The 27,677-nt window shown below is 48.6% G+C and overlaps 1 protein-coding gene across 1 annotated transcript; it reads right to left on the bottom strand.

The window, feature by feature from the left end:
- Window positions 1-7,107: 7,107 nt before the first annotated feature.
- Ubap1l (ubiquitin associated protein 1 like) lies at window positions 7,108-19,833 on the bottom strand. Its single transcript, XM_059269048.1, has 5 exons — window positions 19,714-19,833; window positions 14,157-14,735; window positions 11,520-11,729; window positions 8,143-8,244; window positions 7,108-7,333 (listed from the first exon to the last, which is right to left on the bottom strand). The coding sequence occupies exons 1-5, from the start codon at window positions 19,831-19,833 to the stop codon at window positions 7,199-7,201; spliced, it is 1,146 nt and encodes a 381-aa protein (XP_059125031.1). The 3' UTR covers window positions 7,108-7,198.
- Between the last annotated feature and the right edge of the window lie 7,844 nt (window positions 19,834-27,677).

Raw genomic sequence — 27,677 nt, 5'->3', positions numbered from 1 at the left:
AGGCCTTGGCTTCCCCAGAGCTCCCTGGGACGGGGAAGGGCGGGCACTCAGTGGCACAGGCTCTGTAACAGGAACAGATCTCCAAGGCCAGGACCAGAAGGAAGGCTCTCAAGGATCCAATGGCACATGTCAGAGTGAGCTGGCCCTGAGCAGTGACATGTGTCCATTCCTGGTCAAGGGAAGACAGGGCACCTTGACAATGCACTAAGATGGCTTGCAGGGGAGGGGGGCTGCTCCCCCAAACACTTGGGAGTTACCTAAGCACAGAGCTTAAGTTCTTGGAACTGCCTGGCTACTGAGGGAATGTGGAAACTGGCTAAGCCATCCCCTGGGGCCTGTCCTGGGCCTCAGCTCCCCAGCACCCTAGCACCCTGGCTTCTAATTTTGTACCCTCATCTGGAACCCAGTTAATGTCTCTGTTCAACCTGGAAACATTTTCTTAACGACAAAATAAATCAAATCATAGGTTAAAAATCTCTTGAGCAAAGCAGCAGCAGATGACGTTGTGTGGGCACTTGCCCAGAGGACACAGAACTTGCATCTCCTGTGTGGGTGGCCTTATAAGGGCAGGTTCAGGAGGAGAGTGGGCAGGAGGGAGGGCCACCAGCAGTGGCAGGAGCCTTGGAGGCTGGGGTGGGTGCCCCAACTGGGCAGGGTATGGAACCAGCAGGCATTCTTGGCCAGGACCCAGTTCTGTGGGGGGAGCTGGCCCAGTGAAGCCCCAGCAATCCCTGCTGGGCCCCTTCATTGCTGCCATTATCAGCCCGGGCTATGACCCATGTCATGCCTGCCCCCACAAGCCAGCCCAACTCTGGCAGCTCACTGAAGGACAGAGACTATTTCCTGTTTTTTCATCTGCTTTCTCCCTGACCTGTGCCCAGCTGGTATGCTAGGCAATAAAGATATGTATGGTGGAAGAATTGGTGAATGTATTAAAAAAATAAAAGCAAGCAAGTAAACAAACAAACAAACCCAGGGTCTCATATAGCCTAGGCTGGCCTCAAACTCTAGATGTAACTGAGAATGAATGACCTTGAACTTCTGATTCTCTTGCCTTTACCTCCTAAGTGCTGGCATTGCCAGTATAAAACCCCACTCCTGGTTTATGTGGTGCTGGAGTTTGGATCCAAGGTCTTGCGCATGCTAGGCGAGCATTCAACCAACCGAGCCACACTCTAGCCATATCCCCAGAACCAAACTGGTTGTTCTTTGGTGGCAGTTTTGACTCATGACCTGTGCAGCAGCTCCTGGAACACAAGTCGGAGCCCCCCCCCCCCCCCAGGCACCAATGCAGAGCTGAGGAGAAGCAACATGGGGTGCCTGGAGTGGGGCCACCGGTGAGAAGAGCTGAGGCGGCCGTTTTTTGCCTTGCACAGGCCACCCTTGTCCCCAGAGTGAAAGCACATGTACCCCAAACTTCCTTCAGGCAGTGCCTCTAGCAGGATTTCATTTCCTGAGGTGAGAGGGAGGAAGATGTAGAGGGAGAGAGGAGGAGGAAAGAGGAAGAGGGGGTGGGACACACACACACACACACACACACTGGGTGTCGGGGGAGAGACCGAGAGACTATGCAGAGAGATTCCTGGGTGCCCATGCTCCTGTGACATCCGCACACATAAGAGCAAAGGTCTGCCCCTGGGGTCTGAAGGAGAGGTGAGTGCGCCAGAGGTACCTGCACTGAGGGTGAAGCTCTGGGATCCTCCCTAGCCTTCATGAGGAAAGACTTCCCTGAGACCCCTGAAGATCTTCCTTACGGTAGGTCTCAAGGTCAAGGGTGAAGAGCTGGGATATGCCTTTCCTTTGGCCAGCTTCCACTGTGCCTAAGACCCCACCATAGCCTAAGATAATAAAGAGTCATATACCCTCTGTGGAGCCCGGCAAAGACTTCTCTGACATCAGGTAGACAGGATGACAGGGGCCGCGGGACAGACTTGGGCCTAGGGAGTGTGGAAGGAAAGGGCTGATAGAGGGGGAGAGTTCTGGAAGAGATCTGGGACTCCTGAGTTCTCTTCTCCAACCAACTAAGATCTAGGGTGTGTCTCCCTCCACTGTCCCCTGCTTGGAAAGGTCAAGGCTGAGAGGAGGCTATGGCAGCACCTTGGCCAGCACTCCTCCGTGACAGCTGCAGGAGGCGGGCTCACACTGAAGCCAGAGCAGCAAGGCTCCTCCAGATGGAGCTGTGCCAGCAAGGTCCGGCCTTAGGAGGGCCTGGCCTACCTGCACATCAGCCAGTGGAACTCGGAACTCAGGCCACACAGACATCTGCCTTGCTATCATTCCGTTCTGAAACAGGAATGTCCCAGGTATAATATAAGCACAGATTGTTACCATTAATCACATATTACTGCCCCCATGAGGCGGCTGGATAATGATCCTCCAAAGAGGTTCTATCCTAACTCCTAGAACCTGTGAACTGCATCCCCATGCAAAAAGGGCTTTGCAGATGGATTAGGCTGGGTGCTGTGTCTCAGGCGGATCATCCTGGATTAGTCCGGTGGGCCCAGAGTAATCACCAGGGTGCTTCAGAGGAAGTGGCCAAGGGTGAGCTAAACAGAAGACATTCTGCACAGTTCCCTGGGGACACAATGAGCTTGAAAGCTCAGCCTGAAGTGGCTTCTAAGACAACTGTCCCGTCAGACCAGGGGTCTTCCTTCTTCACTCCACTGGCATGTGTCTCTGGGGACTTGGTGGGGACCAGAAGAGAGGACAGCACCTGAGAGGACAGGATGGCAAGAAGCAAGGCTGGACTTGGGGGCCAGGCTTGGCTTTGCCTGGGGCTTGGACTCCCCATCCTCTCGGCCTCCCCTGTAGGGGTCATCTTATCCAGAGCCCCACTTCAGGTGGCCTGTGTCTGTCATCTGCTGATATCTCAGGAGCCACCTGACCCCTCCTATTAGTTGTGGAGGCGCCATTTTCCCAGGTGGCCCTTCCGTCATCCTTCTTTCTGCCTACTTTCTCCAACTCTGCGGATCAGCAAGGTTGGGTCCCTGGGGGACTGCAGTGATATTTTATTTGTGCTCTAATAAATAAAGCTTATTTGGAGATCAGAGGAAAAAGCCAGCCGCTATATTAAACATAGAAGTCAGGCAGTGGTAGCACACGCCTTTAATTCTAGCATTCGGGAGGCAGAGATTCATCAGATTCATCTGGATCTCTGTGAGTTCAAGGCCACACTGGGAACAGAGCCAGGCATGGTGACACATGCCTTTAATCCTAGCACTATCCATGGAGGTCTGGAGGTTTGTACAGACAGTCAGGAAGTGATAGAGCTGGGCAGAAAGAGGAAGTGAGATGGCAGGGCACAGAAAGGATATAGGTGTGAGTCTAAAGGAAGTAGCTCTCTTTGCTGAGGATTTCTAGTGGTAAGAACGTGGTGGCTTCTTTCTGCTTCCCTGATCTCTCAGTTTTTACCCCAATATATGGCTCCAGGTTTTTTTTTTATTAATAAAACCGTTTAGCAATTTGTCTTACAGGGGACAGATTTGCTTAGGTATTGAGTTTGGTTACAGAATTCAGCTGTGTTAGTTTTCTGTAGCTGGGAAAATGAGTGAGAAAACCAAGGACATTTCTGACTCACAGTTTCAGAGGTTCCAGATGATGGTCGCTCTGTTCTGTTGTTTGGGGCCTGTGGTGAGGCAGAGCTTCATGGTGGGAGTCCACGATAGAGCAAAGCTGCCCCCATAACAGTGGCCGAGAAGCGGAGAAGAGAGAAGGGGCCAGGGTCTCGGCAAGCACATGGTGTGACTTCCTTCTACCATTCCCCACCAGCACCATCAGCTGGGAACTAAGTCTGAAACTTTTGGGAACATGTAAGCAAATCATAACAGCTGGTGTTCGTTAAGTGACAGAGAGACGAGCAGAGAAGGGAAAGGGAGGAAATATGTGAATGGGCTGGTACATAGTGCCACAAGCATCCTATGCACTATCCCACTCAATCAGCATCATTGAAAAGTTTCAGTCTGTATTTTATGAATGAGAAACTGAGGCACAGGGAAGACGAACAACTTTCAAAAGTTCACACAGCTAGTTATCAATAAGGCTGAACTTGTAGCCCTATCTGATTTCAGAGTCTATGTCTCAAACTCTATTTTTCCACCTCCTAAAACAATCTTTAAGGGGGTGTGGTTTGTGAGGCACCACCCCTCCCTGAGGAGATAAACCATAGATCCTATAGGCAGTTAACAGCTGTGAGGGAAGGAAAGACATTTTTCTTCTGTAGTGTGGCTACTGGCAAATTTGCCCATGCTCCTGTAAACAACCCTAATTAAACTTACAAAGCCATATACATGAATGAAATTTTAAAAAACAACTAAACAATATTTATTGCAAACTACCAAAGTTTCTGTTGTTTCATTCGTAATCAATAGTTTCCCAGGGACGGAAATGGAAGGGTTGCTCGCACTAGGAAAGAATAGGAGCGGTGAGTGACTTGTGGGTCTGCCAGCTGGTCACTTCTAGTTCAACGGACTTAATAAAAGGGGCCTTCTGAGACAGATTAGCTTAAGTGGAACAAGCCTCAGGTCCCTCACAGCCTGTCAGCATTCAGACTTAATTTTACTCTTTTCCAAGTCAGTTTAATTTTCAACAACAGACTCATGACCAACTTCATGCTCTCTGGCCCATTTTCCCAAATACTCCTCTGTGCACTGCCTTCAGCCTACTCAAAGCAAGTTAGAAGGCCAAGGAGTGTTTTCAACGTGACTTCAAGCTGGCTGGCACTGAGATTAGTGGAAAGCACAAGGGAGCTGATGGGCCTCCGGAGAGCTGGGTAACAGTCCCGAGCGTGTGGTTTCAGCTGCAGAAGTCCCCAATACACAGCTGAGCAGGGAGTGAGCGCTCTGGGCACTGTCCCTGGGCTTTCCACAGGCTCCAGTTCCATCTCCGTTTATAGAGCAAAGAGAATTAAAGGTCCGAATCCTGGTACTGTTAGTTAGAGGACTTCAGGTGGGCTGCTGTCAGAGGCAAGGGCACCAGCGCTTTGGCCTTTGACCTCTTGCCTGAGTCACAGGCCACTCCAGCAACTGGCCCTCTCAATCCCTGGAGGCCTCTTAAATATAGGCTTGGGGTGGCTAGAGACAACTGTCGTCCCAATCCCGCCCCCCAAAGACAACAGGCTGGTATAGGACCCAGATTATCAGAGCAGAAAGGGGCACAGATTGGTGGTCTAGGGGGTCATGCACGGGGGTCATGGGCCTGCTGCATTGCAAAGGCTTCCAGAGAGCCTCAGATATAAAACAAGGTTGGACAACTACCTGGGAGACTGAGGTCACAGGAGGATCACTTGAGCTCACAAGTTCAAGACCAACCAGGTAACATAGATACCTCACGCAAAAACAAAACAATGTAATTCTAACCAATCAACAACAAAACCCCAAATTCCTGGAGGCCTGGCCATCTGTGCTTTCTGAATCAGAATATAAGGTGCAGGACCCAGGGATTCCCTAAGAACTCTCATGGAAGAGGAGCTAGGTCTGGAAAATGTAGACCTAGTCAGATTCCTTTGTTTTATTATGTTTGAGATAGGGTCTTGCTATGTAGCTCAGGCTGTCCTGGAACTTGCTATGTAGCCCAGGCTGGCCTCAAACTCACAGAGATCTGCCTGCCTCTGCCTCCTGAGGGCTGGGATTAAAGGCATGCATCACCATAGGAACTCGGGTCAGTTTTATATTTTTCCTTAGGAAATCGAAGCTGGGAGAGTTCCTGAGTCGGACATGGACAGTAAGAACTCGGGGTGTGTCCGGAGAAGTGTCTCAGCAGTCAGGAGCTTTAGAGCACGTGCTGCTCCTGTAGAGGACTGGAGTTCGGTCCCCAGCACCTCTGTCAGGTGACTTACAACCACCTATAACTCCAGCCCCAGGGGATCTGATGCCCTCTTCTAGCTTCTGTGGGTACCTGCATATATGTGCATGCATGCATGTGTGTGCACACACATACACACACACACACACACATAAAATAAATACATTAAAAAGAACTCAGGGTGTCTGATATATATTAAGGGTTTCCCACACCAAGGTCCCAAACATTCAGGATTCAAGATAATTCCTGTCATTTACTTAACTGTCTCAAAATCAATGCACATAGTTTAAAGAGTTAAATCCAAGAAAAGGGCTGTTCAAATGTTCCTAGAGCCTAAGTGGGGTGCAGGACAAGCTCTGAACAAGTAAGTCAACCCCACCACAGCCACCCGACCCACCATCCTCCTCAGAGGAGCATCCAAATGTAAAAGGAGCCTTTCCAAGGCTTGCCCGAGAAACAATTCCTCTCTACCTGCTGCTTCTAGCAATGGCTGTTCGGTAACGACTCCTACCCATGACATTCTCTGTGCTTCACGGTAAGCATGCCCTGCTTTGTAAGGTATTTTTTATTTTTAATTTAATTTCATAATTGTTTTTCTAGATGAGGTTTCTCTGTGTAGTCCTGGCTATCCTGGAACTCTGTAGACCAGGCTGGCCTCAAGTTCAAGAATCCATCTTCTCTGCATCCTGAGTGCTGGGATTAAAGGCTTGAGACACCACACCCAGCTTTAGTCTTATTGGTTTGGTTTGGTTTTGGATTGATTTTGGACCCTCCCCCCAAACAGGGTTTCAATGTGTGTGGTGGCTTGAATGTAATTGGCCCTCATAAGCTCATAGGGAGTGGCACTATTAGGAGGTGTGGCTTTGTTGAAGTAGATGTGGCTTTGTTGAGGAAGTGTGTCACTGTGGGGTTGGGATTTGAGGTCTCATATGTGCTCAAGCCATACTCAGTGTCTGAGACCACTTCCTGTGGCCTGTGTATTAAGATGTAGCTCCTCTCCAGCACCAAGTCTGCCTGTATGCTGCCATGTCTCACAGTGATGATAATGGACTAAACCTCTGAAACCGTAAGCCACCCAATTAAATGTTTTCCTTTGTAAGAGTTGTTGTGGTCATGGTGTCTCTTCACAGCAATAGAAACCCTAAGACAGTATCTAACAGCCTTGGCTGTCCTGGAACTCACTCTGTAGACCAGGCTGGCCTTGAACTCAGAGATCCACCTGCCTCTGCCTCCCAAGGGCTGGGATTAAAGGTGTGTGCACCACCACCACCACCACCACCACCACCACCACCACCACCACCACCAGGCTTGTCTTATTAGGTTTTAATAATGCAGTTAGGATGGGCGGTGGGTCTGGTACTTCACTGGTCAGCCACGTGTCACAGAGTATCCTGGCCTGTCACTGGGCACAGGTGACCAGCTCCTCCAGGGCTTGTTCCCGCCGATTGCCGTGGACCAGCAGCACCTCCTTGATCCGGTCTGGCTGGAAGCCCATGTCACTGAACTGCTGCCAGAGGCGCAGGAACTCCCCCGCCTGGAGAGGAGGGAGACAGGGAACTCCATCACTGCAAGGTTGCCTCAGTCCTGGGTATCCCCCTCACTGGTGCCCGCTGCACCTCAAACCATCCCAGAAAGCTGTGGTCCCTTCACCAGGGAGGCCTGACCCTGGGCTGTGCCTGTCATTTTTATCTCCCTCTGGGGACGCGAGCTCCATGCTTTCTTCCTCTACCAAGGAAAGAAGGTCTTGCTGAGGCCTTCATCTGGCTCACTCTGATTCCCTGTGATTGGTATTAGGTCAGGTTGAGGGGCTGCACAGTGGGTCCAGGGGGACACAGAGGCCCAGCCAGGGGTGCTGCCGGTGTGCTGGTACTGCTGGGTTTTGTGCTGCTCAGCCTCTGCTGAAGACCCCACCCCACCCCAGTCCTTCCTGAAACTCTTAGCCTTGTGAATGGCTGCCCCGTTACTGGGGCAGGAGCTATCATGGGCACTTGTTTCTTTCTGCAGGGCCTGCAGCTCCCTGCATGCTGGGAGGGCACAAATTCCCTGAGTTCGAGTCTTCAGTCTGCTCCTGTACGGGAGTCTCAAAAACACCAGGAATCCAATAATATGCGGTGTGCTGGTTCGGTTACCTACAGAAAAGGCCCCGCTACACCAGCCTCCTGCCCTCTCCATTCCGTCATTCTCTGTTTCCCACCTGGGCTGTACTGCACCCTCTGGTGAGTACTTTCTCCCAGTGTGAACAGGCCACTTCTCTCCTGCAGCTCCACAGCCTGCTCTGGGGCCAGCGCACCCCTGCACCCCATGCTTCCACTTCCTGGGGCCCAAGCAGGAGACCCAGCTGACCTGGTGCTCGGAGAACTGGAACATCTCCATGGCCTCATCCACCAGGGCCTCGTCATAACCCTGCCGCAGCAGCCTCTCACAGGCACTGAGGTAGCCGAGGAACTGGGCCAAAGAGGGCGGAGGGGAAAGGTAGTAAGAGGAGTGGGCGGGCATGCACGCTGGGGAGTCACCCCAGGCTTTCCCCAAGGCCATGCAGACTGGACAACCTATCACAGTAACAGCCAACGGAAGAGGGACAGGCTTCCTTTGAGAACCCACAGAGGGACAACAGGTCCTCAGTGTCCCAGGTGGGGGGCTAGAATCCAAGAAAAGGGCTGTTCAAATGTTCCTAGAGCCTAAGTGGGGTGCAGGACAAGCTCTGAACAAGTAAGTCAACCCCACCACAGCCACCCGACCCACCATCCTCCTCAGAGGAGCACCCAAATGTAAAAGGAGCCTCCTCACCCTCCCATCTCTCTGCACCCCTCCCCACCCCCAGACACACCTGTCACCTAGGATGAATAGAATTCCCACCTGGCAACAGTCTGCACCAGAGCTGGGGGAGGGGACATGGCAGAGGAAGTTCTCCAGCCCCCCTGCCCCCCCCCCCCCCCCCCCCCCCCCGCCCCATTAAGTCATCAGAGGCTTGTTTTGACTTCAGGGTAAACAGCTGCACCAGAGGATCCTTAGGCTACATAGCTTGAGGCTAGCCGGGAACATAGAAAGACCTGTCATCTCAAAAAAACAACAAAAGCCAATGTAAGTGTCGCCTTAAGGTAGCTAAGCTGGTAGCGTGCTTGCCTCTCATAGAAGAGGCTCCATCCCCAGCACCAGATAACTGGGCACTGGGCGCAATGGTGTACTGGGGAGGTGCAAGCAGGAGGATCAGAAGTTCAAGATCAAGGCTGATGGCCCCATGGGTAAGAATGCTTGCTTCCTAAATGTGAGGAGCTGAGTTCAAGTGCCCAGCACCCACACAAAACCCTGGACATCGCCACATGCCAGCCTGTAACCTCAGCACTATGGGAGGCAGAAGCGAAATTCCGGTGCCAGTTGCCTGCCAGCCTAGCTGTGGGTTCAACGAGAGGTCTTGTCTCAAGGGAATAAAGCAGAAAAGGACAGACCAGGCTATTTTCTCTGGTCTCTCATGCGCTCGTGAGTGTCTGCACCTGCACACACATGTGCACAAACACTACACCACGTGCACCCATGCACGCATGTGCACACACACACCACACACACTAATAATATAAGTTAAAGATCATCCTCAGCTACACAGTGAGTTCGAGGCCAGCCTAGCTACATAACACCCTGTCTCCAAAACAAACGTGCTGCCTCTTCACCGTTCTCCATCCTGTTCCCAGACTCAGCTTCCTCCTTTTCTCCAGGCCTCTGTCCGGCTCCCTATCCAAGACCAGCCTCCTCCCACGAGGCCTCTCTGCAGACTCTATCTTCACTGGGCCATCCTCGGGGCGCTGAGTCCCCACCCACCCAGTGCAGTGCACACCGCTTCACTTTACATGTGTGTCCACTCACTAGTCCATCACCACTGCATCCCCACAGCAGCGGAGGCAAAGTAGCCCAATAAACACAAGCCACGTTCATAAAACCAATTAAGAACTACCTTCAAGGAACTCGCAGCTTAGCAGAGGAGATAAACCAGACATGGGGGACTATGCCAGTGCTGGGCAAATCGAAGCAGGATTTATAGGGGACAGGTGCCAGATGAAAGCTCTAGGCCGTGAGAACCACCACGTGTGTCGCTGGGAAGGGTTAGGGTCAAGTTTCTGCTGACCTTCAGAGCTGGCTGGAGCACAGATCGTCCAGCTCTGTGGTTTTCAAACTCTCGGAGCTCTTGGTCTGTTTGTCCCAGCACAGGGAGCTTCAACAGGCAGCAGCAGAGAGCAGGCTGCCTGCAGCTGGAGGTCTATGGATGCAGCAGCACGGAGTCCAGTGCTCCCGGGGGAGGAGCTACCACGGGACACATAGCCTGGCTCTGAGCACATTTCAGAAGTCATTCATCCCACCCGCTTCCACCGCTGAGGAAACGGAGGTCCCCTGGCAGCAGAGCTGATGGTTTCCCAGAATGAGGCTCCATATCACCTGACCTCTCAGGGTCTCTTGATCACTCTGATCAGCTGAAGTGGGCTGCAGGAATGGCAGGAGGGGCTCTGAGCTGACGTGACAGTGGACAGGCACATTGGGAGGGGGTGTGGGCGAAGGCAGTGGCATTCAGTACCACCTCCCATCCCTGCTCACAGTCCTTCCATACTTCCTAGTTGTCTATTGGGTCATTTACCAACGTTTTTGATCTAGGCATCAAAGTACCCTTAACTGGCCCCCAGTTTCCTTTCTTAAGTCCCAGGAGCCTGTCTCTCAGACCTCCCACAGCTAGACTGGTTAGGTAGCATCCCAAAGATATTGTCCCTGTCATGGCAGCTCTTCTTATCTCAGAGTCAGAGCTCTTCTAGCCTGGAAGTCCACCTCAGTGTGTGGAACTCCCACGAAACCTCTCCTGAGCACCCGAACCTCGTTGTGGTAGGTTGACAGTGGATAGGATTTCTCTGTAGTCCCTCCAGTCAAGAGGTAGAGTCTATTTCTCCACCCTTCAGATCTGGACTGGTCTTGGACACACTTTGACCAACAGAAGAGGTGGAAGGGACCACACACAACCTGAAGGCTAGGCTCGGGTGACCTGGAAGCATTTGCTCTTATACTCTCGGAACCAACTGGAACCAAGTGAGCTAGTTTTCTGAAGAAATGTGGCCTAGTTGGCAAGTATCACCAATCCCTGGACTGAGGCAGCCACCCTAGCTGAAGCAGCAAATATCACTTAGAAGTAAGAGACTGTCTAAAAAGATGTGATAGTATTTGAGGAAGACACCTGAGGCTCACCTATGGCCTTCACACATATTTGCACACACACACACACACACACACACACTCCTGCACACACATGAGCAAATACACTCATACAGTAGATATGTCCTATTGGACAGTTCTAGAGAGGTTCTTGGTTGTCTAAAGCTCCAGCCTCCTGTATTTGGGGCATAGACTATGATAGGGTTTGAATACGGAGATCCCCCAAATGGCCATGGGGATTCCTGCTGAAGTCCTGTGGAGGGGAGGCAGTAAGGCCTAGAAATTGGATCACAAACTTGGTAATTTGTGCCAAGTTGAGGTTCTGCCTCTAAAGAGTTGGAAGCAAGGGCTGGAGCTCCAGACCAATGATAGAGAGATTGCCTACTACGTACAAGGCCCGTGGATCCCCAGCACTGCAAGAGAGGAGACGGGAGAGGGAGAGAGAGGGAGCAAACCCTTTTTCAAGTTAAAGGTCAAAAGCCGTTTGACCTTACCAGGCTCCAGCATGGCAGCCCCTCGGGCCTGGGCCCACTCACCTGGCTCAGGCTCTGCCTTCCTGTCTTCTGCAGAGCCACAATGGCCCTTCCCAGGGGATAGCCCAAAGCAACCACTGGCCCGATGAGGTCTTGCTCTTCTTTGGTCAGAGCAGACAGCAGGTCAGTTGCTGAATCAGAGTGCAATCTATAGGAGCCGAGGGGCTGGGGTGTCCCACTAAGAGGTGGCAAGCAGGTGTATGGGCTGAGGGACTGAAACACAGACAAGGTAACACGTCAGTAACCAAAGGAGGTCACAGTCAGCTGGGCTGGACATCTTAGGGGCTGACTTCGTGTCCCAATTTATGCACATTGTGGAGAGCTGTAGGTCCTGCAGGCCCAAACTCATTTTCTATTCACTTTGCCAAGATGTCAACAGAGGCCATCTTGGAACTACCTCATCAGGCTGTTAGGAGATATAAATCAGAGCCTGAGCAAAGTGATTAATTAGCAAAGGGCCTGGCATGCAGAAGCTGTCAGCAAAGGCTAATGTTTCACTTAGCGCTTACAACACTGCAAATGAAATATGATAGGTAGCCTAGGTGTGGTGGTATATGCCTGTAATCATAGCTGCTTGGGAGCTGAGGCAGGAGGATTGCTTGATTGCCCAGGAATTCAAGGTGAGCCTGGGCATCATAGTACAAGGTCAGGTCAGGGAGAGATAACAAGAGACAGACAGACAAGGTATATAGCTCAGTTAGTAGTATGTTTGTCTGGAACGCACAAGGTCCTGGGTTCAGTCCTTAGCATCTCATACACAGAGCATGGTGGTGTACGCCTGTAATGTCAGATGCAGGAAGATAAAAAGTTCAAGGTTGTCCTCAGCTACCATTACATAGCAAGTTCGAGGTCAACCTGGGCTACATGAGATTCTGTTTGAGAGAGAGAGAGAGAGAGAGAGAGAGAGAGAGAGAGAGAGAGAGACAGACAGAGAGAATCATGCAGGTTCAGAGAAGTCAGTGACCCAATGCACAGTACACATTTGAGATATGAACCCTACCTTGAGGTTGCTGTACCCCACAACTCAGTGAGAGGGAACATCTTCCCAGCCATACTCTCCTGGAGTTTGGCTGAGCCAGGCCCAGTAGGATGGTACTCAGGCATATTGACTCAGGTGAATGCTGCACTACAGAAGACATTCGCCGGAGGACATGGCTGTGTTTGGCTGGCATCATGAGGAAGGACTTCCCAGCTAGGAATCAAACTATCAAGGCATTGGTGGCACACTATCGGACTTCTCCCCTCCCCTGAGGGAAAACCAGGCGCTGCCTTGCTTCTGGGGCCTTGGTTAATACATGGGACACATGAATTCCCCACCTGTCACCACTTTTTCAGGATTCTCTGCTATGACTCCTCATTTTACCCTAAGTTGAGGAACATCCAGATTCGAGCAGTGGTATTATCTTTGAAACAGACTCTAAGTAAATAAATAAATAGATAAATAAATAAATAAAGAGACTCTTAGCTACCGTCTGCCTCAGTTTCCTTATGCCTCTTCCTCCTGCCCCAGCTGCCCCCAACTAGGGTAGTTGCTGAAGTTGAATTTTTAGACAACAGCTTGTTTAATAACTATGTAGCACAGAGTAGCCTTAAAGTAGCTATGTAACCAAAATTGGTCTCTCACTGGCAATCCTCCTGCTTCAGTCTCCTGAGTTGCTGAGACTACAAGTGTGTACCACCATGCTCTGCTAATGACAGCCAAGAGCTTTTCTGGCATCAACATCTGGAAGCTGCCCAGCTCCCCAAGCCCCTCCTGTCACGCTGATCCGCTTTATAAGTAGAGAGGGTAGCACAGAGTGGCCCAGCAACCCTGCCAGACTTCTGGACTCTGTCTTTTGGATTCGATTTCTCCTTGGCCTTATTCTGTGGCACCTCGGTGTCTGACTGGGACAGAACGCTGTACCCAAGCACCATATTCTGCTACCAGTCCGGATCTACCGCAGTCTTCCCTGGGTCTAGGACTTGTGGACTCTGAAATCTACTCATTTCTTAATATAGAAAGATAAAAATACAAAATTTGTCACAGCTGAGCTGCCCAGATGGTAAGTTTCTCTGGACTCTAGGCTCACTTCTGCACACAGAACTTTCTGCGACTCCCTCTGCCCTGGTCTTGCCGGCTGCACCAGCCTTGTCTGTCAAAAGCTGATCCCACAACTGAGTCTGGGCCTCTCCCCACATCCTGTTGACCAGCTCTCTTTGTCCTGTGGTATCTGGTGGGAAGCAACTGTTCCGTGAATATTTCTTTACTGAGCCCCGGTCTCTCCAGCCTGCTCAGTGTGAAGCCCCAGATTTGAGTCTGCGGAAGGCAGGCACTGAGCTCCCCCTGTTGGTAGGGTCTACTGTGCCCAGGAAACAAATGAATATTGTCCCATCTCACCCCTAGAAGATTTCATATTCCACTGCAAGAGAAAGATGGGACTAGAAACTATGATTGCTAATCATTGTGACATACACCCATGTGGGAAATCAAGAGCCTCCAAGTAGACTACACCGGGCTGCAGGAGGGACAGGACCACAGGGCCAGGTGGGAGCAGATGAGTAGACAGCAGTGCGAGGAGGAAGGAACCCGGGCTGGGGGCCCTCAGCTTGAAAGCCTTGGCTTAGGGCCTGTGGCCTTGGAGGAGAACACAAAGTTCTTACAGCGACAGTGGGCTTGTGGCTCCGCAGCGGAGGCATGGCGTCGGCGGTGGAGGGTCGTGGGGGCAGCTCGGGGATGCTGGGGGGCTGCGGCGCTAGGCCAGGGGCTGGCGCCAGGCTGGCACTCGGGCTCAGAGTGCGGTGGCCTCGGAAGCGGTGCAGAAGGGCTCGAGGACACGTGGCTAGTCTGCTCTCCGAGAGCCGGCGCCCGGCACCAGCCAGCCCAGACCTCATGTTTCGCAGCACATCCAGGGAGTAGCGGCGATGGCCTGTCGGGGAGACGGGCTGAGGGCTGCTGGAGTCCATCTCCTCCTCGCTGGCAGAGGAGGCATCTTCCTCATCCCTCTTCTCCCCTATTTCCTCTTCTTCCTCCTCTTCTTCCTCCTCCGGAGGTTCTTGTGGTCCAGCCTCTGGGCCTCTGACTTCAGCAGGTGCAGGCACCAGACTGTCATTTGGACTGACCAGTAAGAACCAGGCTGGAGGGGCTGATGCAATCCCCGGGTCGTTACATTGTTGGGGACCAGGTCCTCGGCTGGCTGCTTCCACCCAGAAGAGAGCCTTCCTTTCCAGGCTGAAATCATACTGCAGAGAGATGTGGGTGGTGTGAGACTCAGCCCTGGCAAGCCAGGGCCAGGAGACACAGCCCTCAGTGGGGCCCTGGGGACCCTGTTCAGTCAAATTTGCCAGACGGGGAAAGCTCCTGGCTCTAAGCTCTGGGTATCCTCACAGCCCACTCCCATCCTCCCTCACAGGTGTTTCTGGGGCTGACAGACTTCATAACAGTTCAATGGCAAGCCCTGACATGAAGGGCAAATGGAGTAATGAGTTAATAGTATTAACCATGGTAGAACTCCAATATTTAAAACCTGTCACCATTCAGTACGTCATTGAGCAACAGCTACCTCAAGACGCTCCAGTAGAAACCACTTTTGTGGTCTGGGGGCTTAGGTCAGTAGGCAGAGGCCTTGTCTAGCACACACAAATCTCTGGGTTCCAGCCCCGGTGCCACATAAACTGGACATGGTCATGCACACCTGTGAGCTAAGAACTTGAGAGGTAGAAGCAGGAAAAGAGGAAGTTCAAGGTCCTTCTGGGCTACATGGCGAATTTAAGACCGTCCTGGACTACATAAAACCTTGTTTCAAAAGCAATGTGTTCTTGGCAAAGGAGCTTTCACCTGGGCCCGGATCACTGGCCACCGAGCTGTCAGCCTGAGAAGTAGGTCCAGCAGACAGACTTCTTCAGACAGTGGTAATACCTGTCCTCACTCCCTTTCCTGATACCCAAGATTATTTCGGGGCCCAGAAAACGTAACAATCTAATCTTCATTGAACTCTACTTGGTGGGTTCAGGTGTCCTCCCTGTTTTCCAGACTAGAAAATGAGGCTCAGATGATGCTATTTGTTGAGGACGGGTAGGTGGTGAGTGGCTGAGCTGTGTTTCTGTCTGACTACAGAGCTTCCTCCACTGCATGTCAGGTTACTTAAAAGCAGAATGGAGCTGGGCAGTGGTGACACACACCTTTAGTCCCAGCACTGGGAGGCAGAAGCAGGCGAATCTCTGTGAGTTCAAGGCCAGCCTGGTCTACAGAACAAGTTCCAGGACAGCCAAGGCTACACAGAGAAACCCTGTCTCGACAAACCTACTGAAAAAAAAAGAGGAGAACAGAGCCAGGTGTGATGATCCCAGCAATGGGGGCAGAGGCAGGCAGGTCTCCACGAGTTCCAGGCCAGCCAAGATTTCATCATAGGGAAATGTTCACTATGGAAAGACAAAAAAGAGAAAGCAAGCATACTAGAGCCCACATAAATAATCTAACCCAGGAGTTGACAAATGAGGCAAAAACCAGAGTTTCCCACCACTTATCTTTAAAGTTAAGAACAAAAAATAGACAATTCTGCTAAAAATATCAATATTTTAGCTCAGTGGTCAAACACTTGCACGGAGTGCACAAGGCTCTGGGCTCCATCCCCAACACAGCACAAAGAAACAGATCTAGGAGGCAGTTTCAGAGTTCTCCCATGGCTAACGGAGGAAAGCATCTGGGGAAAGGAGTGTTTGGTGGTGGGAAGCAGGGAGAAGAGGTGGGTGGGAGGAAGGACACACAAACTCTAGACTCACAGTGTGGACACTCTCCCCTCTGCTGACAGAACTCTACTTTGGGGACAGGAACATAACCCAGCTGATCCGGCGTGAGTGCCTGTCCAGAGCTAGAGACCACACTTTGTTCCTCTCCAGCTTCGGGGCCCAGGCCTGCCCAGGCACACAGCAGGCACATGTGAATATGCAGAATAAATGACTAGAGAGATTGGAGCAAGAGCAGGCATGGCAGGAAAGACAGCAGAGAAGAAAAGACAGCTTCACACCAGACACAGTGGAAGAGGAGACTGAAAGACAGACAGAGTCCGTGCGACTCAGAGCGGTGAAAACACACAATCCAATAAAACACCAACACTTTTTATTTCAAAACTACACAAGATGGATCTAACTTCTTATAAAAAGACAAACAAAGAAGAACAGTCAGGTAAACTCTGGGGAGAAAAATACAATCAAGGACGCCTGGTTTTTCCAGGTCTTAAAAACTAAACTGCAATTCTTTGCCAAGCAGATTAAAGGTACATGATAGAAAGTCCCAAAATAGACCTTAAGTAGTAAAGAGACTCTACAAATAGTACTTTATAAGCAATAAAGAGACATCTCGGGCTGGAGAGATGGCTCAGAGGTTAAGAGTACTGACTGGTCTTCCAGAGGTCCTGAGTTCAATTCCCAGCAACCACATGGTGGCTCACAACCATCTGTAATGAGATCTGGTGCCCTCTTCTGGCCTGCAGGCATACATGCAGGCAGAACACTGTATACAAAATAAATAAATAAAATCTTGAAAAAAAAAAAGAAAAAAGAAAAAAAAAAAAAAGAGAGACATCTCAAGCAATAGGGAAAGGAGTGACCAATTGTGTCAGCGAAGGGGAAAGAGTCCACCACACACTAAATGCAACAAAGGCATCATCCATGGTTCAAGTGTCTGATAAGGAAGAACTGGGAGAAAACAGGAGCAAGCCTTTCTAGTCTCATTTAGAGATGCTCCTTCTGAATCAAAGTCCAGAAGGCACCACCATACACACACGCACACACCCACACCTGCACGTGCGCACACATACACACACACACACACACACACACACACACACACACACACGCTGTGTGCACAGAGAAAACAATCAACAGTCCAACAGAAAGGAGTGAGCAGTTCTAAGGAGAGCCCACAGAAAGAACAAATAACTCTTAAGTGATGAGAAGCTGCTGAACTCCATTTGTCAACTGAGAAAAGCAAAGGAAGACTGCCCGGAGATGCCATTTGCTTGTCCCTTGTCCAGTCAGGTTTGACGACCTCTTTTGAAGCTGAGAGAAAAAAGTCACTCTTATAATGAAGACCAGGGGATAAATCAGTATGAATCAGTGGAGGGCAATTTATGCAAATCCTGAAGGATCTTTGCATATAGGCAAGTAGTTTCTGGAACAACCTACCTATCCAGCAAGAGTGGACTAGTTCAACAAGTTTCCTATGATAATAATACAAAATACAATGAAAAACAAAACTAAAACTCTCTATAGACTGATAAAAATCTTATAAGCCAAGTGGTGGTGGTGGTGGTGGTGGTGCATGCCTTTAATCCCAGCACTCAGGAGGCAGAAGCAGGCCCATCTCTGAGTTCAAGGCCAGGCTACCGAGTGAGTTCCAGGACAGCCAGAGTTATATAGTGAAATCTTATCTTGAAAAACAACAAAAACTTAATAATACATTGAAATGAAAACAAAAAGAAATACCCATGAGCAAAAAAGGAAAAAGAAGGGGCTGGAGAGATGGCTCGGTGGTTAAGGGTGCTGGCCGCTCTTCCAGAGGTCCTGAGTTCAATTCCCAGCACCCACATGGCAGCTCACAGCTGTCTGTAACTCCAAGATCTGACACCCTCACACAGACATACATGCAGGCAAAATACCAATGCACATAAAATAAAAATAAATTTTTTTAAAGAAAAAGTGGGTGGTTATTTTTGCACACGCACACATAAGGACTTCTGGTTAGTGCCTTCTATGCAAGACTGGCAACCAAGTTCCTTTCCTCGGTGGCACAGGCCTATGTCAGAGAAAGAGAGGCCATAGTGCAGGCTGCAGGGAGACTCAGAGCTGTGTACAAAGAGCAGGACCTGGGCCCCCTGTTGTGTGCTCTGGAGGCCACTGGAGCCTCTCCACTCCACCCGCCCAGGTCTCTCCATCCTAGACCGTGCTCTGTGCTCTCTGCTCTGAATTCCCAGGACCACTCCCCCTCTCCCTCCTGTGGTTTTTTTTTTTTTTTAATTACTTTTCCCTACAAACCTCACCTGTTTTGTTTTTGTTTTTGTTTTGTTTTTTTTACATTATCTCTTATATGTTAGGTCCTACTTTTAGCTAAGGCAAAAGAATCTGGAGACTGAGACTAAAAGTCAGTCTTGCCTCAGGCAATGGCAATTACTGAATAAATCATATTTGTTCTCTGCACCTCAGGTTTCTCACAAGCCAAGTGAGTAGGAGCTGACTCAGATCCTTTTTGTTGTTTGGTTTTTGACGTCTCACTATGTAGACTAGGCTGTCTTGGAACGCAGGATCTTCCTGCCTCAGCCTCTCAAGTGCTTGGATTATATAGCATGCGCTACCACACATGCGAGCCCCAGATCAACTTGAAAGCTCTTGGCGACTTTACTTTTTAAGTTATGTGGATCTGTGTCTACCTTAGGATACATCTGTGCTATGATATAGGCAACTCCTCTACCCAAGTTACAGCCCCGTGGTTTAGCATAAATGTAAATGCAATGTATCTCCCCTAAATCTTTAAGTAAACTTGATTCTGTAGAAAGTTAATTCATTTTTATCCTGGGGTTATGTGGAGCACCACCGCAGGGCGGGGGGGGGAGGGGGGGGGGTGTTGAGGTCCTTTCAGGCCCTAGCCAGTGTGCTGGGCTCTGTACTACTATTCCCCCTAATGAGCCTACACAGAGTGCTTCTTTCTTTCTTATTTTGAGACAGGGTTTATCTGTGTAGCCCTGGCTGTCCTGGAATTAGCTCTGTAGACCAGACTGGTCTTGAACTGACAGAGATCTGCCTGCCTCTGCCTCTGCCTCCCAAGTGCTGGGATTAAAGGCGTGCGCCACCACCGCCCGGCTAGCTGCTTGTACTTTTTTTTTTTTTTTTTTTTAACAGAGATTCTGGAAATGGAGTCTTATCACCAAGAGTGATTTCTAACGGCTGATGGGGAGGAGGGGATGAAGTGCAGCACACCGGCAGTGACAAGCAATTCACACGGGCCGCTCACACAAGCCGCTCACACAGGCAGGCTCTCAGCTGATCTAGGAAACAACTCCATCACCCAGACCCCAGCCTTCTCCATGGAACCTATTAGCTTACTTTCAGACTCCCTAGACTGTTGGAAAGCAAACCAAGCTTCCCTTTACAATCACGAGACAGGCCCGGGGCGTCTCGGATGTCAGATCCAGGGACGGAGCTAGATAGTCAGAGACTCACTTACCATGGAGCCCAGCAGAAGCTCTCTACAGTCGGGGACACTGAGCTCTGGAGCAGGGTGGGGCTCTGTGTCCATCGCAAAGCCCTTGGGCACCTTGAAGGGGACACCATCAAGGGCGTTCATCCTGCCAGAGAATGGTGGCGCTGTCTCAGAAGACGATGGCAGGGAGAGGGCGTAGAGTCCTCAGAACGAGCCTCAGGCCACACTCTCCTGTGTGGAGGCCCCCCCAGCTGGAAGGAAAAGAAGAAGTGGCCAGTGCTGTACAGGGAAGAAATGAGTAGAACCCAGAGCATCCATATTGACTGTTTCATGTCGAAGTCATGCGTTACCAGGCATGTCCCAGCTGTGCCCACAGGCTGCATGCACCCCAAAGATAGCCATGAATAAAGCCCAATACAAAACTATAAACCTACTTAAAACATTGTAAGATATTTTTTCAATTATTTTCCTGTGCCATTCTCCTGCAAGTTACCCTCTGACCTACACACACACACAGACACAGACACACACACACACACACACACACACACACACATACACACACACACACACAATAAATGCAGTATTTTTTTAAAGAACAAAATAAAGCAGAGAAATTATATAACTGCACAGCTCCGTAGACTCAGGGTGCCCTGGAGCTGGAGTTACAAGTGGTTTGACCATAAGCTGCCTGACATGGGTTCTAGGAACAGAACTCTGGTCCTCTTAAAGTAGGAAGTGTTCTTACCACACAGCAGTCTGGCTGAGCTGCATTATTCTTTTTTCTAGAGTGCAGGGAGGTCCAAACCCAGAGCTTTGCTTTCCTAAGCAAGCAACCCTCTCTCTGTTAATTTTAAGAAACATGGGGCCAGGCGGTGGTGGCGCACGCCTTTAATCCCAGCACTCAGGAGGCAGAGCCAGGCGGATCTCTGTGAGTTCGAGGCCAGCCTGGTCTCCAAAGCGAGTTCCAGGAAAGGCACAAAGCTACACAAGAAACCCTGTCTCGAAAAACAAAAAAACAAAAAAACAAAAAAAAGAAACATGGGGCTAGGATACTAACCAATGGGACAGTGTTTGCCTGATCTTCATGAGGCTTTGGGCTTGATACCCAGAGCAACAAAAACAAACCCCCAAACAAAAACAAAACCCACAAAAAGAAGCCTTAAGTCATAGCAGTTTAGGACTAAAAGGCAACTTCCTCAACCTAGTGAAGAATATCCCCAACCATCTACAGGAAACACCCGTTCAAAGCGAAATACTGAGCGATGTCCTCAAGGCTGCGGTGAAACAGGGTGTAATACACTTTCTCTTCTGTCCCATGTGGCACCAGATAGTAGCTTATGCAAGAAGGGAAGAAAGCTAATACACATACAGATTGGAAAGGAAGGAAACAACCATTTTGGTAGATCACAGTTACAGGAGAAAACTCCAGAAGAATCTATGAACAAACTCTTCTAATTCGTAACACAGTTTAGAAAGGATGTTGGCTACAGTCACCATACAAAGTAAATTGCATCCTTATATGTGAACAATAAACCATGTAAAAGAATTTTTTAATTTAAGATTGAATTTTTAAAAATAGACCATTGGTGTTTATTGCTATTATATATACCACAAAGGACTTAATCTAACACAGTATGTGTAAGACCTCTATATAGAAAACCAAAAGCTATTAGATTAAATGGAGGAACATACCCTGCTGGAAGATGGTAAACTTCAGTATGTCATTCTCTACAAACTGATTTATAGATCCAAAAGATCATAATTCTATCACATTTTTTGGTGTAAATTGGCATGCTAATTCTAAAATTAAATGGGTTACAAAGAACCAAGAAAATCCAGGGCAATTGTTTTTTAATGTGTATGTGCATCTACATGAATGTAAGTGATATGTGCACAGGTTCCCACAGAGGTAAGAGTGTTATGAGCTGCTCAACATGGGGATTGGAGTCTAACATTGGGCCTCTGTAAGCATAGGAAGTGTTCTTAGCCACTGAGCCATCTCCCTTGTCCCAGTGAAATCTTAAAAAATAAAACAAACAACAACAACAAAAACAAAAACCAAATGAGAAAGGAGAAAGAGGGGAGACAGGCAGAGAGAGACAGACTACCAGAAATTGCCTTTAATCTAGCACTTGGAGGCAGAAGGAGAATCTGTGTGTCTAAAGTCAGCCTGGTCCACTTATCGAGGTCCAAGCCAGTCAGGACCACATAGTGAGACCCTTTCCCCCAAACTAAAGAAAACAAACAATAAAACCCCCCAAACAACAAGCCAACAAACAGAAAGAAATGTGTGGTGGTGAGACAGGGGCCTTCAAAAGGACCAGAATGTCCAGAGACAGCCACACAATACAGGCCCTTGGTTAATGACAGTTTGCTCTGCAGAACAGTAGAAAAGACTGCCCAGTAAATGTTCTGGATCAACCTGATATCTATCTGGAGGGAAGAATGAAGCAATCTTGGGTCTGAAGGAATAACACAGTGGGAGCGCACTTGCTTAGCTTAAATGAACCTTAGAACTGGAAAATCTTAACCTCTACTTCACATCATACCTAAATTCATTCCTACAATTCTAGTGTAAATGGCAAAGATAAAACAACAAAGCTTTAGCACACACTTTTAATCCCAGAACTAGAGGCAGGCAGAGGGAGGCAAATCTCTGAGTTCGAGGCCAGCCTGGTCTACAGAGTTCCAGGCTAGCCAGGGCTATACAGAGGAACAGTCTCTAAAATCCAAAACAAACAACAGTAAAAAAAAACCCCACAAAACAAAAAACCCAAACAAACAACTCAAAAACCAATATATGTGTGTGCGTGTATATACATGCATGTATATATATATAATCTAAAGATGAGTATGCAATCATATTTTTTTAATTTTATGAGTGTTTTACCTGCCTGTGTGTTGTGCATATGTTTGTGCCTAGTGCTTTTCAACAGCAGAAGAGGGCATCAGATGCCCTGGAACTGGAGTTACTATTATAAACCACCATGTGGGTGCTGAGAACTAAACCCAGGTTCTTTGAAAGAGCAGCAAGTGTTCATAACAGGTGAGTCATCTCTCTAGCCCCAAACAAACACTTCTACTTGTTTGTAAGGTGTTCATTTTTATGAAACTGGCCTCAAGTCAGTGTGTAGGGGAGCCTTTGGATACTTCAACATCTCCACCCATTCCCAGGAAGACCAAAGCCTTCATAATGTCAAGTTGGGGGAACAAAAAAGGGGGGCACAATGACTATTATAAAAACAAAAATAAAGTGCAGGTGACTGTCTCCAGAGTCCATCATATTGCTGATGGTACCACCAGGGTTGTACAAGGACTGCATTTCCCGAATGGCCATGCAATGGCTTAGGTGTCAAAGGTTTTGAACATGATCTGGGTCATCTTTTCATGGTTGATCTTAGAGTTTAGGGGAGCCTCAGAGAGCAGCGTGGGGTACTCCTCGGGGGCCACGCACACCTCACTGTAGAAGGTACGGTGCTAGATCATCTCCATGCGGCCCCATTTAGCAGCAATGCCTTGCTCCATGGGATACTTCAGGGTCAGGATGCTTCTCTTGCTCTGGCTTTTAACACCCACATACGAGTCCTTTTGGCTCAAGTCCACCATCACACCCTGGCAGCTCAAGATGGAGACATAGACTTCTGGGGAGCATGGTTGCTGGTGAAGCTGATTTTACAAGTGTAGCCATGACATCACCCATGGAGAACTGGGTGACTGGTGTGGACTGGCAGTGGAGGACTCTGAGGTCTGTGCTCTCAGGGCAGACATGGACTCCCAAGATGAAGGTGTGTTAGAGAAGTCTACAAAAGACTCATGTTGCAGAGCCGGTCTTGGTGGCACAGGTCTCTAATCCCAGCTACTTAGAACACTGAGGTAGAGGATCACAAGCTCAATGCCTACCTGGGCTACAGAATGAGTTTAAGTCTAGCCTGGGCAATTTAGTGAGACTCTGTTTTAACATAAAAGAAAAGAGGGTGGGGCTATAGAGATCAGTGGTAGAGTGCTTATGTAGTGGGCAGGAAGCCCTCAGTTAATCCCCAGTATCACATGTATATAGATACACATAAAGAAAAAAAGGCTAACCATAAAGAAAATACTGATAAATGGGATTAAAGTTAGAAGTCTTAGTCATCAGAGTTTAATGACAACCACAGAATGGGAGATAATATTTGCAAAATATCTCCTAACAAAGGACTCATATTCAGCCTATACAATGAACTTCTACAAACAATAGGAAGTTTTAAAATGTCGTTAGGAGGGTATCCAAATGGCCAATTGATAAAGGATGTAATATTTAACCTCTTTAGTCATTGGGTATAGAAAGTCAAACAGTGACCCACACAACAGTCATGAATAGCTCAAATTAAAGCCTGGACATGACATGCTGTTGAAGATGTGAACGTCTGTAACTCTCATGCACTGTTGGGAAGGATGTCAATCAGGACTGGCCCGGTATCTACCAAGGCTGAAATTCTACAATTAAAAATGCATCTTCATATCACTTGTCTTTTACACAGGGTTTAATAATGAGTTTACTGTCTTGAAAAAAAAACTTTCACATGGAATTCAAGCTCACAACTACCTATAATGTAAACTAAATTCCTGATCACAGCCCGGCAGGAGTAACAGTCAGGAGCCAGGACCAGGGTATGCTTCTGGCCCCAAACAATCGGTCGGCCCTGGCAGGGTGACACAAAGCCCTGCTTCTTGGGGTCACTGTGTGGTCATCCTGTTCCCAACAGGACAGCCTCACGTGGAGACGTTAGGTGGGTAATCTGGGAGCAGACAGGTCAAGTGAGGGCAGGTGGCCAAAGCCCTTAACTCCCTCATCTCCTCCCCAATCTATTTCTTCTCATCACGGTGTCTCCCAGCCTTTTGGACTCGTCTCTTCTTGCCTGAATCCATGTCTCTGCATGTCAGTGAGTGGTACTTATGCCCCTCTATAGGCAAGATCAGACAAGTCTTGGGGTAAAATCCGCCTTGTCGGCTCATTTTTACTGGGTACCTGTGAGGCCTAAGGATGTTACAGGAGGCTCAGGGAAGCTAAGCAGGTTTTAACATCCTCAGATTTATCTTTCAGTCTCAGCTACCCTTGAATTTGGAATTATAGAGAAGGAAAAGCCCAGATTCTACTGAAGCTCCAGAGTAAATTCTTGTCCACTTGAGATACAGACATAACAATCCCTCTTCCCATTTTCCACTTGACATCTGCATCCTTAATAATTGTTTTCTGCACAGCCCTGAATTGGCTTCTAGTTTGGAGAGTCTGAAGGTCTCTTTCTGAAGAACAGCAAAGGCCACAGTGGATCGGAGCTAGTTATAACACCCTAAAATGCATCAGAGAGTGCCTCCAGAAGAGGCAGCCTAGTCCTCATGGGGCTTGGGAAAGCTTTAGGAAATATATGGGGTTTAACTTGGGTATCAAAGGGTAGAAGGATGGATTGTGAGCAGAAAAAGGATCAAAGAGCAGGCATCCAGAGAAGAAACAGCAGCAGACAGACAGCAGATACAGGAATCTGCAGGGTGGGGTGAGAGGGTCACAAGTGAGTGAACAGTATGTGCACTCTGAAGCAAGATTCAGGGTAGATTAGGGTCCTGCTTGGGAGGACTTTGAATATTTTTTATTTGTTTGTTTGTTTATTTATTTATTTTAGTGTGTGTGTGTGTGTTTCCTGAGGTCAGAGGAAGGTATTGGATGAATCTCCTGGAAGTGGAGCTACAGACTTGTGAGCTGCCATATAGGTGCTGGGGATTGAACCTGAGTTCTCTGGAAGAGCAGTGAGTTCTCTTAACCACGGAGCCATCTCTCCATTCCCGAGGGCTTTAAGTTTTGAGCTGAGTTCTGACTCCAATCAGTAAGTGGCAGAGAAAGCCCTGAGGTGCTGGGATGGGGTGGGGTATACAAGGAAAGCAAGGATGTGCTTCAACAAACTATATAATCCAGACTTCTCAATTCCCAGCTAACGTGCCCATTGGGCAAATCTAAGTATGGGCTAGAGACTGGAGAAAGCTGTAGTGACTGACCTAGGTGTGGGCCTAGCAAGGAATGACTTCTCACTGTACTCTACATGACTTCATCCTTGCTTAGAGCTTCAATTACCTGCCAACAATTCCCACCTTCTCCCTGTCTCTTAGGAGATCAAACTCATAAACACCTGCCTGCAAGGTACCTACTAAGAAGCTTAGAGTGCCTCTAATTTAACACACACAAAGTGAATTTCACCTTTTATCCCCCAAATTTCCTCCCCAGAGGTCTTTGTCTCAAGGTATGATGAGCTGTTGTAGGGTGCTAACACTCACTCGACACTTTCCTTTACCACCTCCCATCTCAAATCCTCTGCCAAGTTTAAGAGTCTGTCTGTGGCACCTCCATGGCTAACACGGGAATCCAAGCTGGTGTTACCCCACTGAGCAGCTCACCTCCATTTAACTTCTCTTGTGCTTCAATTGCATTTCTGTTCTACACACAGAAGTGTGATCATTTCAAACCACAAAATTAAGCCACCATTCTTCCCTTTTCCATAGTTCTCAGGTGCTTTCCAAATAAAAATTAAAATTCTGAAGGCTTGCAATAGCTAGACTGATTGTGTGTGTGTGTGTTGTCTTTTTGAGACAGGGTTTCTCTGTGTAGCCCTGGCTGCCCTGGAACTTGCTCTGTAGATCAGGCTGGCCTTGAACTTACAGAAATCTGCCTGCCTTTTCCTCTGAAGTGCTGGGATTAAAGGAATACACCACCACACCCAGCACTAGGCTGATTCTTACCCACGTAACTCCAGCCAGAGTAGCCTTCACCTGCCATGGTCCCTTGCCCCCCACGGCACCTCTGCACAGCTACTCCTGATTCTGCCTATGTTTTTCTCTCTTCTCAACAATTAACAACTTCTTCCCCCAGAGCTGAAACGTCACCTGCTCAAGGCAGCTTTCTCCAAGGGCAGCTTTCAGTGATCTTTCCTAATCATTTTTTGAGACAGTTTTGAGTCCTCCAGACTGTCCTTGAATTTCTAAACAGCCGAGGATGGCCTTCAACTTCTGATCTTCTTGCCTTCACCTCCTAAGTGTGGGATCTGGTTTTACAGGGTGCTGGGGACTGAAGCCAGGGTTTCATGCATGCTAGGTAAGCATGTGCCAATTGAACTACATTCCCAGCTCCCCACCCTCCCTCCTTTTACTCTGACCCTTAGTGTACTCTGTGAACCAGGACACACATGTAGATGGAACAGTGACTTACTCTTACTACATGACACTGTTTATATAACCTCACTTAAATGTGCTGTCTGAAGTCAGTTCCTACTTTGTGATCTCACAGAGCCCTCTAAATACTCAAAACAGTTTTGGATTGTTGTATTAAGGGCCCTCTTCCTTTTAACCTGTGTTCTCTGTGGGGTTATAGGATATTTCTTAGCATCCATAAGCACTTTGTATGAAACATCTGGACAATGAAAATACAGATGTGTTAGTAGCACCATCACAGTGACAACGAAGAACTCTACCAATGCAGCTACGGTATCAATGAAAACTAGTCTAGATGGAGAAAGATGGAGAAAGCTTTCACAAAGTTTTTACTTCCCTCAACACCAGGAAAGCAGGAATTCTGTTCACTCCTTTTTATGCTCTTAGCATCTAAGTTACGATACCTGGAAAATGGAAAACCAAAAGCCATCTCCCAAAGGATAGAGCTCCAATCCTGGCTTCCTCATCCTCACATGAATCAATAAAGCTGAAACTACCTACTGATGTGCGGTTATACAAGTCAAACACCACCTGCCTCAAACGCCTCCATTTTTGCTTCAGAGATTATGAGAAAACAAGTTTATTCCAAAGCCAAATGGAATTTGCTTTGGAAACAAAATCTTCAGCAGCAGCCAGGTGTGGCAATCAGGAACTTCTGTGTAGATATATACAAAAGTACACAGTTCATTCAAGTTAACTCACAAGGTAAAGCAGAAACATGTATCAGCTGAAAGAAGCATTTTAAAACATATTGT

This window comes from Peromyscus eremicus, chromosome 7, assembly GCF_949786415.1.
Source record: "Peromyscus eremicus chromosome 7, PerEre_H2_v1, whole genome shotgun sequence".
NCBI classification, from domain to species: domain Eukaryota; kingdom Metazoa; phylum Chordata; class Mammalia; order Rodentia; family Cricetidae; genus Peromyscus; species Peromyscus eremicus.
Note: the sequence above shows the minus strand (reverse complement) of the source record. Positions and strands in the feature narration are given on the sequence as shown.